The sequence below is a fragment of the Panthera tigris genome, chromosome B1 (genome assembly GCF_018350195.1).
Source record: "Panthera tigris isolate Pti1 chromosome B1, P.tigris_Pti1_mat1.1, whole genome shotgun sequence".
NCBI classification, from domain to species: Eukaryota; Metazoa; Chordata; class Mammalia; order Carnivora; family Felidae; genus Panthera; species Panthera tigris.
This window is the reverse complement of record NC_056663.1, coordinates 159,176,460-159,192,146: the sequence shown is the minus strand read 5'-3', so window position 1 is coordinate 159,192,146 and position 15,687 is coordinate 159,176,460. Positions and strand designations below refer to the sequence as shown.

General features: G+C 40.6%; 1 protein-coding gene across 14 annotated transcripts in view; it reads left to right on the top strand.

The window, feature by feature from the left end:
• Positions 1-13,235, top strand: part of CRACD (capping protein inhibiting regulator of actin dynamics) — a 139,610-nt gene extending 126,375 nt beyond the window's left edge. For 13 of the 14 annotated variants that reach the window (XM_042984484.1, XM_042984482.1, XM_007075872.3 and 10 more), the window contains 3 exons: positions 928-1,118; positions 1,696-1,858; positions 10,448-10,749. In XM_042984484.1, the coding sequence (XP_042840418.1) occupies positions 928-1,118; positions 1,696-1,858; positions 10,448-10,608 (515 nt within the window). In that variant the 3' untranslated portion in view covers positions 10,609-10,749. Of the gene's footprint in view, positions 1-927; positions 1,119-1,695; positions 1,859-10,447; positions 10,750-10,791 lie in introns of those variants that run through there. The other variant, XR_006217003.1, reaches the window with a different exon arrangement.
• The last annotated feature ends 2,452 nt before the right edge of the window (positions 13,236-15,687 follow it).

The following is a 15,687-nucleotide window of genomic DNA, read 5'->3' as shown; positions in this document are numbered from 1 at the left end:
CACCCAGGTACCCTTTCCTTTACCAGTTCTGATCACTATTCCAGTGAGGTGGGGGGGGGGGGGGCAGGTCTCCACACCATCAGACCGTCCTCAGATACTAGCTGGCTTTCTTACATTTCATATCATTCATATCAGTTCTGATGCTGTCTACCCCTCCCACAAGACTGTCCCCACTTCAGATGCCATTCCCACATCCAGGTCATCACCTATGCTTCTGACCAACTTAAATCAGAGATTCCCACGACCCCCTCCTTGGGTTCAGTTAATTTGGAAGAGCGCCTCACAGAACTCAGGGAAACATTTTACTTATTAGATAACCAGTTTATTATAAAAGGGTGTAACTCAGGAACAGCCAGATGGAAATGATCCATAAGGACAGGGTATGGGGAAGGGGCATGGAGCTTGCATGCCCTCAAAGGACACCTCTCCCCACAAATCTCCATGTGTTCACCAGCTGGAAACTCCCTGAACCCTGTCCTTTTGGGTTTTTATGGAGGTTTCACTATATATGCATGACCAATTAACTCATCAGCCATTGGCAATTGAAATCAGCCTCTAATCCTGCTCCCCTCCCCAGAGGTTGGGGGGTGGGAACGAAAGACTCAAACCTGATCACATGGTTGGCTCCTCTGGCAACCAGCCCCCAGCCTTAAGGATGGTCCCAAAGTCATCTCATTAACGGAATGAGGGACACCTTATGCTCTCATCACTTAGGAAATTCCAAGGGTTTTACTGTGTTCTAGAAATGGGCATAAAGACCAAATGTATACTGCTTTTTAATTTTTTTTTAAAGTTTAATCTCTGCGCACAATGTGGGACTCGAAGTCATGACTCCGAGATCATGAGCCACAGGTCTACCAACTGAGCCAGCCAGACGCCCCCAGATACATCATATAAATCGTAACAGCAGTCTTTTTTTGTCCCCAGAAAAGCCTGTTCTTCAGAGCAGGCACTCGTTAGATGGCTCCAAACTTGCGGAGAAGGTTGAAACTGCGCAGCCACTGTGGATAACTTTAGCACTGCAGAAACAGAAGGGGTTTCGGGAGCAGCAAGCTACTCGAGAGGAGAGGAAGCAAGCCAGGGAGGCCAAACAGGCAGAAAAGCTCTCCAGAGAGAACGTGAGTAGCCTGGTCTTCAGCTTTAACTTTTCCCTCTCAAGTTTGGCTGTCTTTTAGGTAGGTCACAAGGGTTTAAAAAAAAAAAAAAAAAGCTAGCTGGGAGTGGTGAATGCTTAGGGTAGAGCAGTAAATACATTGACAACCATTAAACCAGGGAAGTGTTTTCAAGTAGTAATTTTGTTTGGTTTCCTTGTGCTCTCAGGTTAACCTGATTTGGTAGAGTCCGTGATTAGCAGTGATCCACACACACTGCAGTTATGTGAGAAATAGGAAAGTGAATGCATTTGAGCAGTGAGTTGGGAGAAGAATCAGGAGTCTTGCTCTGTGGCCCTGATTTTATAGTCTGTTCACTGGGACTCCTACAAAAGTGGCTTTCCCTCTTTTGGGACCTTTGTCTTGAGCTGCTCCATGGCTGGCGTCATGGTTGGCCACACATTGCTCCCAAGTGCAGTCCCGTTTCTCCTTCAGAGGCAGAGGTTGGGGGCTGGCAGGCAGAAGCCCCCCAAGGCCTTGCACGGTCAGTCTTTCCATGTCCTGAGGTTGAACACACACTTGCCCTGACTCTCTGCCCACCCAGGTCGGTGTCATCCTGCAGCCTGGAAGCAGCAGTATCAGCAGAGCGGGCTCCTTGCACAAGCACAGCCCACAGCTGGAGGAGAAGAAGCCGGAGACTGCAGCGTCCAGGCTTGAGCGCAGGGAACAGCTGAAAAAGGCCAACACTCTTCCCACATCTGTGACAGGTAGGGAGAGCAGGTCGGATTCCGTGTAACTGCAGTGACAGGCTTGTCTTCTCACAGCCACTTTACATCCTTGAGTTTGGGAACGGGCACAGCGTGTGAGGCTCTTCACAGCCCCAGAGGTCAGCTTTGAGAAAGCACTTCTGGTAAAGACCACCAGCAGCTCCCCACCACCAGTGGTATGGTGGTAAATGGTTAACGGTCACCCTTCAGGGACTGGGGAGACCTCTGATTTTAGTACTTGAGTTTTCATGGGGTAAATCCTCCCACTGTGGCCAGTTTCAAGCTACCAGTGTGGTGTCACCTGGCTCCCTAAATTCCTGGACATCAAACAAGCCCTCCCTCTCCGACACCCCGCTGCCTGTAGCCCCAACAAAATGAGGTTTGCTAACTTGCTCTCCTGTAAGGGAGACCATGTACCAGAAGAACCACCTAAAGAAAGGAAGAGGCAAGATTATCAGAGGATTTGGGGGGAAAAGGGTGAAGTTTAGGTAAAATTTAAGCGATGTGGGGTTTTGACGGGCTCAGAGCAGCGCAGGGTTGTATGTAAAGGGGTTCACATCAAACCTGAGCTGAAAAGTGCACTCAGGGTCCAGTTTCCTTTGACACAATAAACTTAAATTTGTGGAGGCTAAATCTGAAAACCCCTGCTTGGGGCTCTGCACCTAGCTGGAACTGGAAGCTGCTTCTCTGAATCAGTGACCCACGGGGCTCAGATGCTCCAGGCAAAGTGGGAAGGTCTCTGCTCACTGATGGGGACTCAGATAGCAAGTTTCTGACCACATTAATTAACAGCAGTGTTTCCTATTCATGACATATAAAAGATACACATTTAAAAAAATTCTTTATTCTATTAAAATGATTGGTCATGTTTCCAACTGTTACCTTGTTACAAATCACTTGAAGGAGGGATATGAATGGGAACAAGCTTCCTCCCAGGGGTTAACAGGGCCTGTTTTCCCTTCTGAGCAACCCTGTTCCCTAGAGGGCACCCACCCCCCAGATCTAGGCTTTGTAATGCCTTTGTTACCTGCCAGCTTGGGTATGGAAATGGAAAGAGGTCTCAACCACTAACGCTATACTTAATATTTTGGTGAGGAGAGAAAAAGCCTTTATATTTGAAAACCACTTTGGAGCACCGTATAATTTCTCAATAACCTCCATGGGCATAATTTCATTTGATCTGACACCCAAGAATTGAAGGTTCTAAACAAACGGGTGTGCCACCAAGATCATTCTTTCAAAATAAAGTTCCAGAGTCAGAGATCACATACCTTTCTCTGACAGACTTCTTGGACGCTCTAAAGAGTTAATGCAGTTCAGAGTGGCTACAGCTCAATAAAGCAAACCTTTATTTTTGTATTTGTCTTTTCAGTCAGTATTTGTAGAGTTCTCATTCTGTGTAGGCCATTGCCACGGGCAGTAAATAGGACTCAGAGAGAAGCCAAGATCCCTCACCTTAGGAGGTCTCTAAGATCTGATAAAACAAGTGTTGGAATTGTGAGGCCAGCCTGAAAGTCTAGAGAGCCGGCAGGGAGGGGAGGCCCCCAGCGCGAGCTTGGTACAGAGGGGAGCTTCTGACCTCACCAGTTTGATAAGTTCAAACTGCTGGTTTGATCTTTTTCTTCATGGAATTGACTGGTTGTATAGCTAGAATGACAACATTTACCTTTTATTTCTTATTATCATGTAGGCAGAGCTGTGCACAAAAACTTAGGCTTCTAGAAACTGTGAAATTAAAACCAACCATATTCTAATTCTGTATGTAATAGTTATGATCACCCACTTTCTTCCCCTAATTGTTCTCACTAAAGATGCCCAGTGTTTCACTGGGTTTTCCTTTCTGAATCTTTTACATTTTTTTTAATATAATTTATTGTCAAATTGGTTTCCATACAACACCCAGTGCTCATCCCAACAATGAGCTCATCCCTTGTCAATGCCCATCACCCACTTGCCCCTCTCCTCCACCAACCCTCAGTTTATTCTCAGTTTTTAAGAGTCTCTTATGGTTTGCCTCCCTCCCTCTCTGTTTGTAACTTTTCCCCCTTCCCCTCCCCCATGGTCTTCTGTTAAGTTTCTCAAGATCCACGTATGAGTGAAAACATATGGTATCTTTCTCTGACTTATTTCACTTAGCATAATACCCTCCAGTTCCATCCATGTTGCTTCAGATGGCTAGATTTCGTTCTTTCTCATTGCCACGTAGTATTCCATTGTGTACATAAACACAGTTTCTTTATCCATTCATCAGCTGATGGATATTTAGGCTCTTTCCATAATTTGGCTATTGTTGAAAGTGCTGCTGTAAACATTGGGGTACAAGTGCCCCTATACATCAGCACTCCTGTATCCCTTGGTTAAATTCCTAGCAGTGCTATTGCTGGGTCATAGGGTAGTTCTATTTTTAATTTTTTGAGGAACCTCCACACTGTTTTCCAGAGCGGCTGCACCAGTTTGCATGAATCCATTAGCAGTGCAAGAGGGTTCCCGTTTCTCCACATCCTTGCCAGCATCTGTGTTTTCCTGATTTGTTCATTTTAGCTGCTCTGACTGGCGTGAGGTGGTATCTCAGCGTGGCTTTGATTTTTACTTCCCTGATGATGAGTGACGTTGAGCATCATTTCATGTGTCTGTTGGCCATCTAGATGTCTTATTTGGAGAACTGTCTATTCATGTCTTTCATTTCTTCACTGGATTATTTGTTTTTCGGGTGTGGAGTTTGGTGAGTTCTGTATTGATTTTAGATACTAGCCCTTTATCCAATATGTCATTTGTAAATATCTTTTCCCATTTCGTTGGTTGCCTTTTAGTTTTGTTGATTGTTTCCTTTGCAGTGCAGAAACTTTTTATCTTGATGAGGTCCCAATAGTTCATTTTTGTTTTAATTCCCTTGCCTTTGGAGACACGTCGAGCATGAAATTGTTGTAGCTGAGGTCAAAGAGGTTGTTGCCTGCTTTCTCCTCTAGGGTTTTGATGGTTTCCTGTCTCACATTCAGGTCTTTCATCCATTTGGAGTTTATTTTTATGTATGCTGTAAGAAAGTGGTCTAGTTTCATTCTTCTGCATGTTGCTGTCCAGAACTCCCAGCACCATTTGTTAAAGAGACTTTCTTTTTTCCACTGGATATTCTTTCCTGCTTTGTCAAAGATTAGTTGGCCATACGTTTGTGGGTCCAATTCTGGGTTCTCTATTCTATTCCATTGGTCTGTTTTTGTGCCAATGACCATACAGTCTTGATGATTACAGTTTTGTAGTAGAGGCTAAAGTCTGGGATTGTGATGCCTCCCGCTTTGGTTTTCTTCTTCAATGTTACTTTGGCTATTTAGGGTCTTTGTGGTTCCATACAAATTTTAGGATTGTTTGTTCTAGCTTTGAGAAGAATGCTGGTGCAATTTTGATTGGGATTGCATTGAATGTGTAGATTGCTTTTGGTAGTATTAACATTTTAATAATATTTATTCTTCCAATCCATGAGCATGGAATGTTTTTCCAATTCTTTGTGACTTCTTCAATTTCCTTCATAAACTTTCTATGGTTTTCAGCATACAGATCTTTTACATCTTTGGTTAGGTTTATTCTGAGGCATTTTATGGTTCTTGGTGCAATTGTAAATGGGATCAGTTTCTTTATTTCTCTTTCTGTTGCTTCATTATTGGTGTATAAAAATGCAAGATTTCGATACATTGATTTTGTACCCTGCGATTTTGCTGAATTCATGTATCCCTTCTAGCAGACTTTTGGGTGGAGTCTATTGGGTTTTCCATGTAGAGTATAATGTCATCTGCGAAAAGTGACAGTTTGATTTCTTCTTTGCCAATTTTTCTTTTTAATTTTTTTTTAATGTTTATCTTTGAGAGAGGGAGAGAGACAGAGTGTGAGTGGGGAAGGGACAGAGAGAGGGGAGACACAGAATCTGAAGCAGGCTCCAGGCTCTGAGCTGTCAGCACAGAGCCCAACACAGGGCTTGAACTCACAGACCGTGAGATCATGACCTGAGCCAAAGTTGGACATTTAACTGACTGAGCCACCCAGGCGCCCTCTTCTTTGCCAATTCTGATGCCTTTTATTTCATTTTGTTGTCTGATTGCTGATGCTCGCACTTCCAACACTATGTTAAACAACAGCAATGAGAGTGGACATCCCTGTCATGTTCCTGATCTCAGGGGGAAAGCTCTCAGTTTTTCCCTATTGAGGATGATATTAGCTGTGGGCTTTTCATAAATTGCTTTTATGATGTTTAAGTATGTTCCTTCTATCTTGACTTTGACGGTTTTTATTAATAAAGGATGCTGTATTTTGCCAAATGCTTTTTCTGCATCTATTGACAGGATCATATGGTTCTTTTCCTTTCTTCTATTAACGTGATGTATCACATTGATTGATTTGCGAATATTGAACCAGCCCTGCATCCCAGGAATGAATTCCACTTGATCATAGTGAATAATTCTTTTTATATACTGTTGAATTTGACTTGCTAGTATCTTGTTGAGAATTTTTGCATCCATATTCAGCAGGGATATTGGCCTGTAGTTCTCTTTTTTTGCTGGGTTTCTGTCTGGTTTGGGAATCAAAGTAATGCTGGCTTCATAGTATGAGTCCCGAAGTTTTCCTTCCATTTCTATTTTTTGGAACAGCTTGAGGATAGGTATCAACTCTGTGTTGAATGTATGGTAGAATTCCCCAGGGAAACCAACTGGTCCAGGACTCTTTATTTGTTGGGAGATTTTTGATAACTGATTCAGTTTCTTCACTAGTTATGGGTCTGTTCAAATTTTCTATTTCTTCCCGTTTGTCCAGTTTCCTGGCATACAATTTTTCATAGTATTCCTTGATAAATTGCTTGTATTTCTGAGGCATTGGTTGTAATACATCCATTTTCATTCATGATTTTATCTATTTGGGTCATCTCCCTTTTCTTTTTGAGAAGCCTAGCTAGAGGTTTATCAGTTTTATTTTTTCAAAAAACCAACTCTTAGTTTCATTGATCTGCTCTGCAGTTTTTTTAGATTCTATATTGTTTATTTCTGCTCTGATCTTTATTATTTCTCTTCTTCTGTTGGGTTTGAGGTGTCTTTGCTGTTCTGCTTCTAGTTCCTTTAGGTGTGCAGTTAGATTTTGTATTTGGGATTTTTCTTGTTTCTTGAGATAGGCCATTTTCCTCTTAGGACTGCCTTTGCTGCATCCCAAAGGGTTTGGATTGTTGTGCTTTCGTTTTCATTTGTTTCCATGTATTTTTTCTCTAACTGCCTGGTTGACCCATTCGTTCTTTAGTAGGATGTTCTTTAACCTCCATGCTTTTGGAGATTTTCCAGACTTTTTCCTGTGGTTGATTTCAATTTTCATAGCATTGTGATCTGGAAGTGTGAATGGTATGATCTCAATTCTTTTATATTTATTGAGGGCTCTTTTGTAACCCAGAATGTGATCTAGCTTGGAGAATGTTCCATGTGCACTCAAGAAGAAAGTATATTCTGCTGCTTCAGGATGTAGAGTTCTAAGTGTATCTGTCAAGTCCATCTGGTCCAGTGTTTCATTCAGGGCCATTGTTTCTTTACTGATTTTCTGTCTAGATGATCTGTCCATTGTTATAAGTGGAGTATTAAAGTCCCCTACAATTACCACATTCTTACCAGTAAGATTACTTATGTTTGTGATTGTTTTATGTATTTGGGTGTTCCCGAATTCAGTGCATAGATATTTGTAATTGTTAGCTCTTCCTGCTGGATAGACCCCATAATTATTATATAATGCCATTCTTCATCTCTTGTTGCAGCCTTTAAAGTCTAGTTTTTCTGAAATAAGTATGGCTTTTCCAGCTTTCTTTTGACTTCCAGTACATGATAGATAGTTCTCCAACCCCTCACTTTCAATCTGAAGGTGTCCTCAGGTCTAAAATGGGTCTCTTGTAGACAGGAAATAGATGGGTCTTATTTTTTAATCCATTCTGATACCCTCTGTCTTTTGATTGGAGCATTTAGTCCATTTACATTCAGTGTTATTATTGAAAGATAGGGGTTTAGAGTCATTGTGTTATCTGTACGTTTCATGGTTGTAGTGATGTCTCTGGTACTTTGTGGTCCTTGTAACATTTCACTCACAGAATCCCCCTTAGGATCTCTTGTAGAGCTGCTTTAGTTGTGATGGATGAATTCCTTCAGTTTTTGTTTGTTTGGGAAGACCTTTATCTCTCCTTCTATTCTGAATGACAGGCTTGCTGGATAAAGGATTACTGGTTGCATATGTTTCCTGTTCATCACATTGAAGATCTCCTGCCATTCCTTTCTGGTCTGCCAAGTTCCAGTAGATAGGTCTGCTACTACCCTTATGTGTCTACCTTTGTATGTTAAGACCTGTTTATCCCTAGCTGCTTTCAGAATTTTCTCTTTATCCTTGTATTTTGCCAGTTTCATTATGATACGTCGTGCAGTAAATTGATTCAAGTTACGTCTGAAGGGAGTTCTCTGTGCCTCTTGGATTTCAAGGTCTGTTTCCTTCCCTGGATTGGGAAAGTTCTCAGCTCTGATCTGTTCAAGTACACCTTCAGCCCCTTTCTTTCTCTCTCTTCTTCTTCTGGAACTCCTATGATATGGATATTGTTCCATTTGATTGAATCATTTAGTTCTCTAATTCTCCCCTGGTGATCCTGGACTTTTTTTTTTAATCTCTTAGCTTCCTCTTTTTCCATGTTATCTTCTAATTCACCTCTTCTCCCCTCTGCCTCTTCAATCCATGCTGACTGCTTCCATTTTGCACCTCATTTATAGCATTTTTCAATTCATCATGACTATTTTTTAGTTCCTTGATCTCTGCATCAGTAGATTCTCTGCTGTCTTCTATGCCTTTTTCAAGCCCAGTGATTAATCTTATGACTATTTTTCTAAATTCTTGTTCATTTATATTGCTTATATCTGTTTTGATCAATTCTTTAGTGGCCACTCCTTCCTGGAATTTGAGGAGAATTCTTCCGTTTCGTCATTTTGGCTAGTTTTCTATCCCTTATGAGTTTTAAAAGCTTGTTATGTGCTCTGCACCTGTGAGCACTGCTTTATTAAAGAGGAGGTCATACACTGTCCAGGGCCTGGCCCTTCAGGAGGTGAGGTGTGTTTTGGAGAGTTACTTGCTCTCTGTTGTTGTAACTTTGGTTATTTTATTTCCCTACTTGTAGTGATGTTTTGGACCCTCCACCAGGTGTGCTTTGATTTGTTCCTTGAAGTAGCTGTGGAAAGGAAAACAGATAAACAGGAAAGAAAAACACGCAATCACACAAATGAAACAAACAAAAACAATCAAAAAGCAAAAAACCAGAAACACCAGCTACAAGTAAAGAACAGGGTGGAGGTGGTGCTGATGGAAGAGCACATACAAAGAGAGAAATGACAGGGGCAGGGTAAAGGAAAAAATAAACATTGACCAGGCAGACAGACTAAATAGCTTAATTCAGAGAGAGAGCAAGGAAAATAAAGGAGGAGGCAGAGAAAAAGAAATGAAGATAAAGTTATCTAGAGAAACTATAGGCTTGATTATTCCAGAGAGAGAAAGGAAAGGAGGTGGTGTAGAACATGTATCAAGAGAATGGATTAAATATGTCTGCTAAAACAAACCAACAACCAGAGTACCCAGTCTAGAGGAGGGAATAGATAAGGAGAAAAGGAAGGAAGAATATATCTAAATAACAAGAATTGTCCTAGAATTAATCCAGGCAATGCAGCAGCACTAGTCTGGAGGAGGGGGCCATCTGGTTCCTCAGCATCTATCCCACTCCAGTAGACATGCAGTTACCTGGCATGAAGGGGCGTGGTTTGGTGTAGGCGGGTCCCACCTCCACTCTGGGCCCCAGGGACCCATCCCTGAGGCCCCACCTTGGTCGTGGTGGGGAGAAAAATGGCGACCTCCCAGCCTCTTCTCCACTGACCGGTGTCCCAAATCACTGCGCCGTCCTTGCTGTGCTGTGGGCACAGATGAGGAGGTCTGTCTCGCTCTGCCAACTTCCAAGCCCTGGTACTTGCTGGGATTTAAACTCCCGCTCCGTGCGCCCCAGCCCTGGGGAAGCGCCTATGTTGTCCCGGCTGGTTTTGTCCTGTGCCACAGTACTTCAGGGAGAGGACTGCTTTCTCCTACTGTGGACTGCGTCCTTGACCTGCCCCCAAACCCGGGGGTGGCTCCCCTCCTCCCCAGGTGCACAAACAGGGCAGCCGGCCCCAGTACGAAGGCCCCAGAGTTAGAGATGGGATCCCTCTCCATCCTGGTCGGAGGTTTTTCTCTTGTCTAGATACAGTCCTACACTTCCCAAGCTACTCTTTCTCTTCCCTTTGTCTCTCTGCAGAAGAGGATCCTTCCTCTCCATGCCTACACGGCCCGTTTTATCTCCCCCAGTTCACAATCACCCACCTACAGCCCGTCAGGTTGTCCCAGTGTCTCCTTGTTAGACTCCTGTCTCTTTTCCTTCTAGACTCTGTTTGAGAGACATGGGAAGTATGGATCCCCCTACTTTTCCGACATGTTGGCCGGCCCTGAAATCTTACCCTTCTGATACATCAAAATGTGGTTCTGACTTTTATTCTTATCCTTTTCCTTCTAAACACGATTCAGTGGAGATTTCGGATTCAGCTCCCCCTGCACCGCTGGTCAAAGAAGTCACCAAGAGGTTCTCAACCCCAGACGCTGCCCCCGTGTCAACAGAACCAGCTTGGCTGGCGTTGGCCAAAAGGAAAGCCAAGGCCTGGAGCGACTGTCCACAGATCATTAAGTAGAGTGACTCTTAACCCACTCCTGTTGCCAGTTATTGGCTCTTCTCTTGCCCTTGTTATTTATTTTTTATATGAGGTAAAGAAACCAAGCTAGGGAAAAGCAGCATGTTTTATAGGCTCTAAAATAATTGTTTAGAAACGGAACTGGTGGTGTTCCTTGTAAAGAGTGTATTTGCACAATCCTAGGTCCTGGTGCCTTGAGCTCCTCCTCGTTCTCAAGAGAAAATTCCATCTGAGGGACCACACAAAGCAAAATCTCCAAACTAAGAACTTCTTACGAGAGCCTACCATGCCCATTCTACAGCGCTCCACACATAACACACCCACACACCATTTAGAACAACATGTCCTTTTGCCAATATTTTTAATGGTTTGTGATTCTCTACTCCAGTTTACCCTACCATTTGTTTGGTGGTTTCTTTCCTTTTCTACAGTAATGGTGAAAGAGAGGATCATATAGATAGAAACAATAATGCCCATTCTCCTGAATGCAGTGAGTAACTAGGTATCGTAAGTTAACAGTCTGGCTGCCACCTCTTTCCGTGTCTGCTTTTCTGAATTCTCCCTGGTCTGAAACTGTAACATGCACATGTCCACCACACTGCTATTCTACAGGTCCTGCCACACCAGGACTCCCTTAACATATTAAACATTTGCCCCAGTTGGCTCCTAGGCAACATTTTTATTTACCATCATGAAGAAAGGAAGCAACATATTCTCTTTCCATCTCTGAGAATCCCCATCTAGTGCAGTGGTACTTAAGATGTCCTGGCTCCATCCCAGTCCTACCTACCAAATTAGATCCTTTGAGGATGGGCCAGGACTGTCTATTCTGGCAAAACTCTTCAGACGAATTCTGATATATCCCAAAGGTTGAGAACCTTGGGGTAAACTGCTTCCAGTGTAATCTAGCTTTTAAAACTCTGAAAGGGAGGCTCATTTCACCCCAAGAAGCAAAAATGAGAGAGGAAAAATAACCCATCCCCCAAACCAGCCATTTATTACAAGATAGGAGAGGCTACTGACATTACATGTCTCTGAATATTCCCTTAGGTCTTTAGGGAAAATTGACAGGAAGCCAAGATTTGGAGCCTTTGTACTAAGGACTTCCTATGGAACGTTTCTTTCTTTACCGTAATTGAATGATTCATATTTAGAGTCAAATGTTCAGGAGCATTTATAATTTTGAGCATTCACCTTGCTACCTTTAAAAAACATCTCAGAGTCTAAAGTGGCCTTGTTGTTCCACACATGTGGTCCAAAGGGACATGGCAAGCATGAAGCATAGACATACCAGCAAACCCACACTTTCTATTTCATGGTGCCGGCATATTCAACTTTTCTTAAGATTCTGACTCCACAATACAAGTACACATCCTTCACTCAGTGCAAGGGGAATCACATTCCTTTTTCCTCTCCTACAAAAACACATTTTATCAGTATCCATCATGCTGAGTTCCCTCAACATGCAATGTGCTGTTATTATTCTGTCATTTACCATATAGAAGGCATCTTCTGGAAATGATGGCTCAACCTCATGGTAGCAACTGGCAAGTGTGGTCAAACGGATAGTTGTACTCTTGCAAGTCGGATTTAATATTATATATACTGGATCAGACTGTTAAGAATCAGTGTAACTTGAATTTTTTTTATTCCTGCGGGAAGCAATTAATACTCCAATGCATGTTTTCCACACTGATGTTCATTTCTAAATCAAACATGTAGGCATTTGTTAGTTTTCAGTGATTTCATTACTAACATAACACCCTTTTGAATGGCAGTCTTTCCACCTAGAGCCCTGGTATTCTAGTGCTACAGTAATTCTTCCAAACTTTGTCTTTCATCCTTCCAGCTTTGGATAATACCACAGTAAGGGTGGAGAACAGGGGGAAGAAATCAGATCACTGAAGAAGAATACTTAGAAGAGTCAACTCTCTACTGGCTCACATACCACATAGGAGAAACGCCTTAGTCACAAAGCTCCTATGAAAGTCTTTAGAAGAGTACACTGGGGAAAGGGACAGTCAGAGCACTTACTTTCAACCACTTCCTGAAGGGTACATGTTTAATATTTCATGTAAAATGACTCCAAATTGCACTAAATACCAATGAAGTGTTATTTTGCTTTAGTTGTGCTGCAGTCTTTTCTGATTAACAAACTATGGGGGAAATTCAAAACAAAAACAGTTTTTTTTTTTAAATCAATGATTGCTATGTTAAATTTTTTTTTTAAACTTGAAACACATACTTCTCTTGGCAAGGTTAACAGATTAACTCTGTTCATAAGCATATATAGAGAGTTTTTGTTTACTTTTTTAATTTTTCAAGTGCAATTGTTTCTTACACGTTAATTACTATTATCATTTTAGCCAGTTATCAGCAAATTATAGTATGTATTCATTGTCTCTTCTTGTGACATTTAGTTTAATCGCTTATTTTAAAGCAGAAACATTAGTTACAGTGTCTTGCAATATTTTTAACCAATAATAAAATTAAGTAGAGACAACAATGAAAAATATCTTAGTGTGATTTTAATATTATTTTGAGATTTTTGGTTGTATAAAGTTTTAATGTAAAATGTCCATTATTGAAGGAAAGAGATCTTTCAATAAAAAATACATACAAGATCTTCAGCACTGATGGAATTTCCTTTTCAAGTTGAAGTTTTTACTATTTTCAATGACTATAAGCAAGCTCATATAGCTTTTGTTGAGAAAGAAAAATTTCAAGGCATTTTATGTGCTACCTTACATTTTTTACAAGGTGTTTTAGAGATAAGTAATGAGTAGGGGCAAATAAAATGTTTATCTCCATCCTAAATTGGAATTGAATGATCTGCATCCCAGACAAAACAATCTTACAGCCTCCTTACACAACACATAGGCCCCAGAACAGCAACAGTGGCTGGAGCTGAGAGAGCTGAGACCTTCTGAAAGGCAGCTTAGGGTCCCAGGCCAGACCTACTGACTCACAGGCCTGCACTAGGGCCAAGTGAGTGATGTGAGGCATTCATCTTGGGTGCCACAAACTATGTAATCAAGAAAAATACTATTTTCATACAGTATTATATATATAGTATATATAGTATGTATGTCTATATATAATATACATTATATATATATACAATTATATACAAATATATGCATTATATATATACAATATATATACATTATATGTTATATATAATGTATATTATATATAGGTACTATATATAATGTATATTATATATAGGTACTATATATAATGTATATTATATATAGGTACTATATATAATGTATATTATATATAGGTACTATATATAATGTATATTATATATAGGTACTATATATAATGTATATTATATATAGGTACTATATATAATGTATATTATATATAGGTACTATATATAATGTATATTATATATAGGTACTATATATAATGTATATTATATATAGGTACTATATATAATGTATATTATATATAGGTACTATATATAATGTATATTATATATAGGTACTATATATAATGTATATTATATATAGGTACTATATATAATGTATATTATATATAGGTACTATATATAATGTATATTATATATAGGTACTATATATAATGTATATTATATATAGGTACTATATATAATGTATATTATATATAGGTACTATATATAATGTATATATTAGTACTTGGGGCGCCTGGCTGGCTCAGTCGGTAGAACATGTGACTCTTGATCTCAGGGTTGTAGGCTCAAGTCCTACACTGGGCCTAGAGATTACTTAATAAAATAAAAATTCATACAAATTCCAACATGAACAATTATCAAAATTTTAAATAAAGACAGGATCAGTATTGCTGATTTTTCTTTTTGCCTCAGGTTCCATTATGGCCCAGCAAAACACACTTTCAGCCCTCTCAACCGTTAACGTGCATTTCACTCTAACAAGAGCTTCAGGTGGTTAATACATTAAGATTTAAGAAGCACTGGGGGCATCTGGGTGGTACAGTTGGTTAAGCATCCAACTTTGGCTCAGGTCATGATCTCATGGTTCATGAGTTTGAACCCCACTTTGAGCTCCACACTCTCTCTGTCCCTTGTGAGATTCTGTCTCCCTCTATGTCTCTCACTCTCAAAAAAAAAAAGATTTAAGAAGCACTGATCTAAAACTTGGCAGAAGAGATGTTGTTCTTTTTGACCAGTCTGTACCTCAATCCCCACTCTAGGTTTGGGGAAATCTCCCAACTCATAGGTCTTGCACTCACCTCCCACCACCAAAGATGAAATGCCCGATATGTGCTCTTGTACTCTATCAGGGCATGGAACCTGTTTCACTTAAAATTGGAAGAGACTCTGAATTTGTCTCCCAGTTGAAATCAATGAGGAAGTCTTACAGTGGTGGGTAACTGTGTATCTAGCATTAGTGGTCTGAGCATTTAGAGGTTCAAGAACAGCAGCTGTGTCTTCTCCAGGCCACAGTCATGCTGATTTCAGGCATTCATTGTTCCTGGCTGTATAGCTCTAGCCCTTGTTGCAAATCTCCAAGCTATTCAATATTCTTTTTAAAAATTCTTTTCTGCTTAAAATAGCCTAAGTTGACTTCTATAGCTTGCAGCCAAGGACTCTGGCATGTCTGATATTTGAGACTTTACTGATGAATAAATGGACCAGTTAAATGATACCACAGTTGACTGTAGAAAAGGGAAGGTGAACAACAGGATACATTTTTGTTACTTTATTAAGTGCCTGAGCACAAGTGTCTGGGATGTAATATGCCCTAAATAGTTCTTATTACTACCACTAGTGGCTAAATTCATAGTACCATAGCAAAAAAAAAAAAAGCTGCTTTATTACCTGAACTATTATATCGTGAAATTTCAAGGAAAATTGAGACATTTTTTCATCTGAGTAATTTGAGTGACATGGAAAAGAAGATGACGTAACTTCTGCTCCAGTGATCCCTGCTGCTACCACCTAAAACTCCCTACTCTAACATACTACCCTAAAACTTAGTGGCTTAAAACAACTGCCATTTTATTATTTCTCAGGATTCTATGGGTGAGAAATTAAATGTCTGGCACCAGAATGGCCTGAATAGCTGGGGGCTG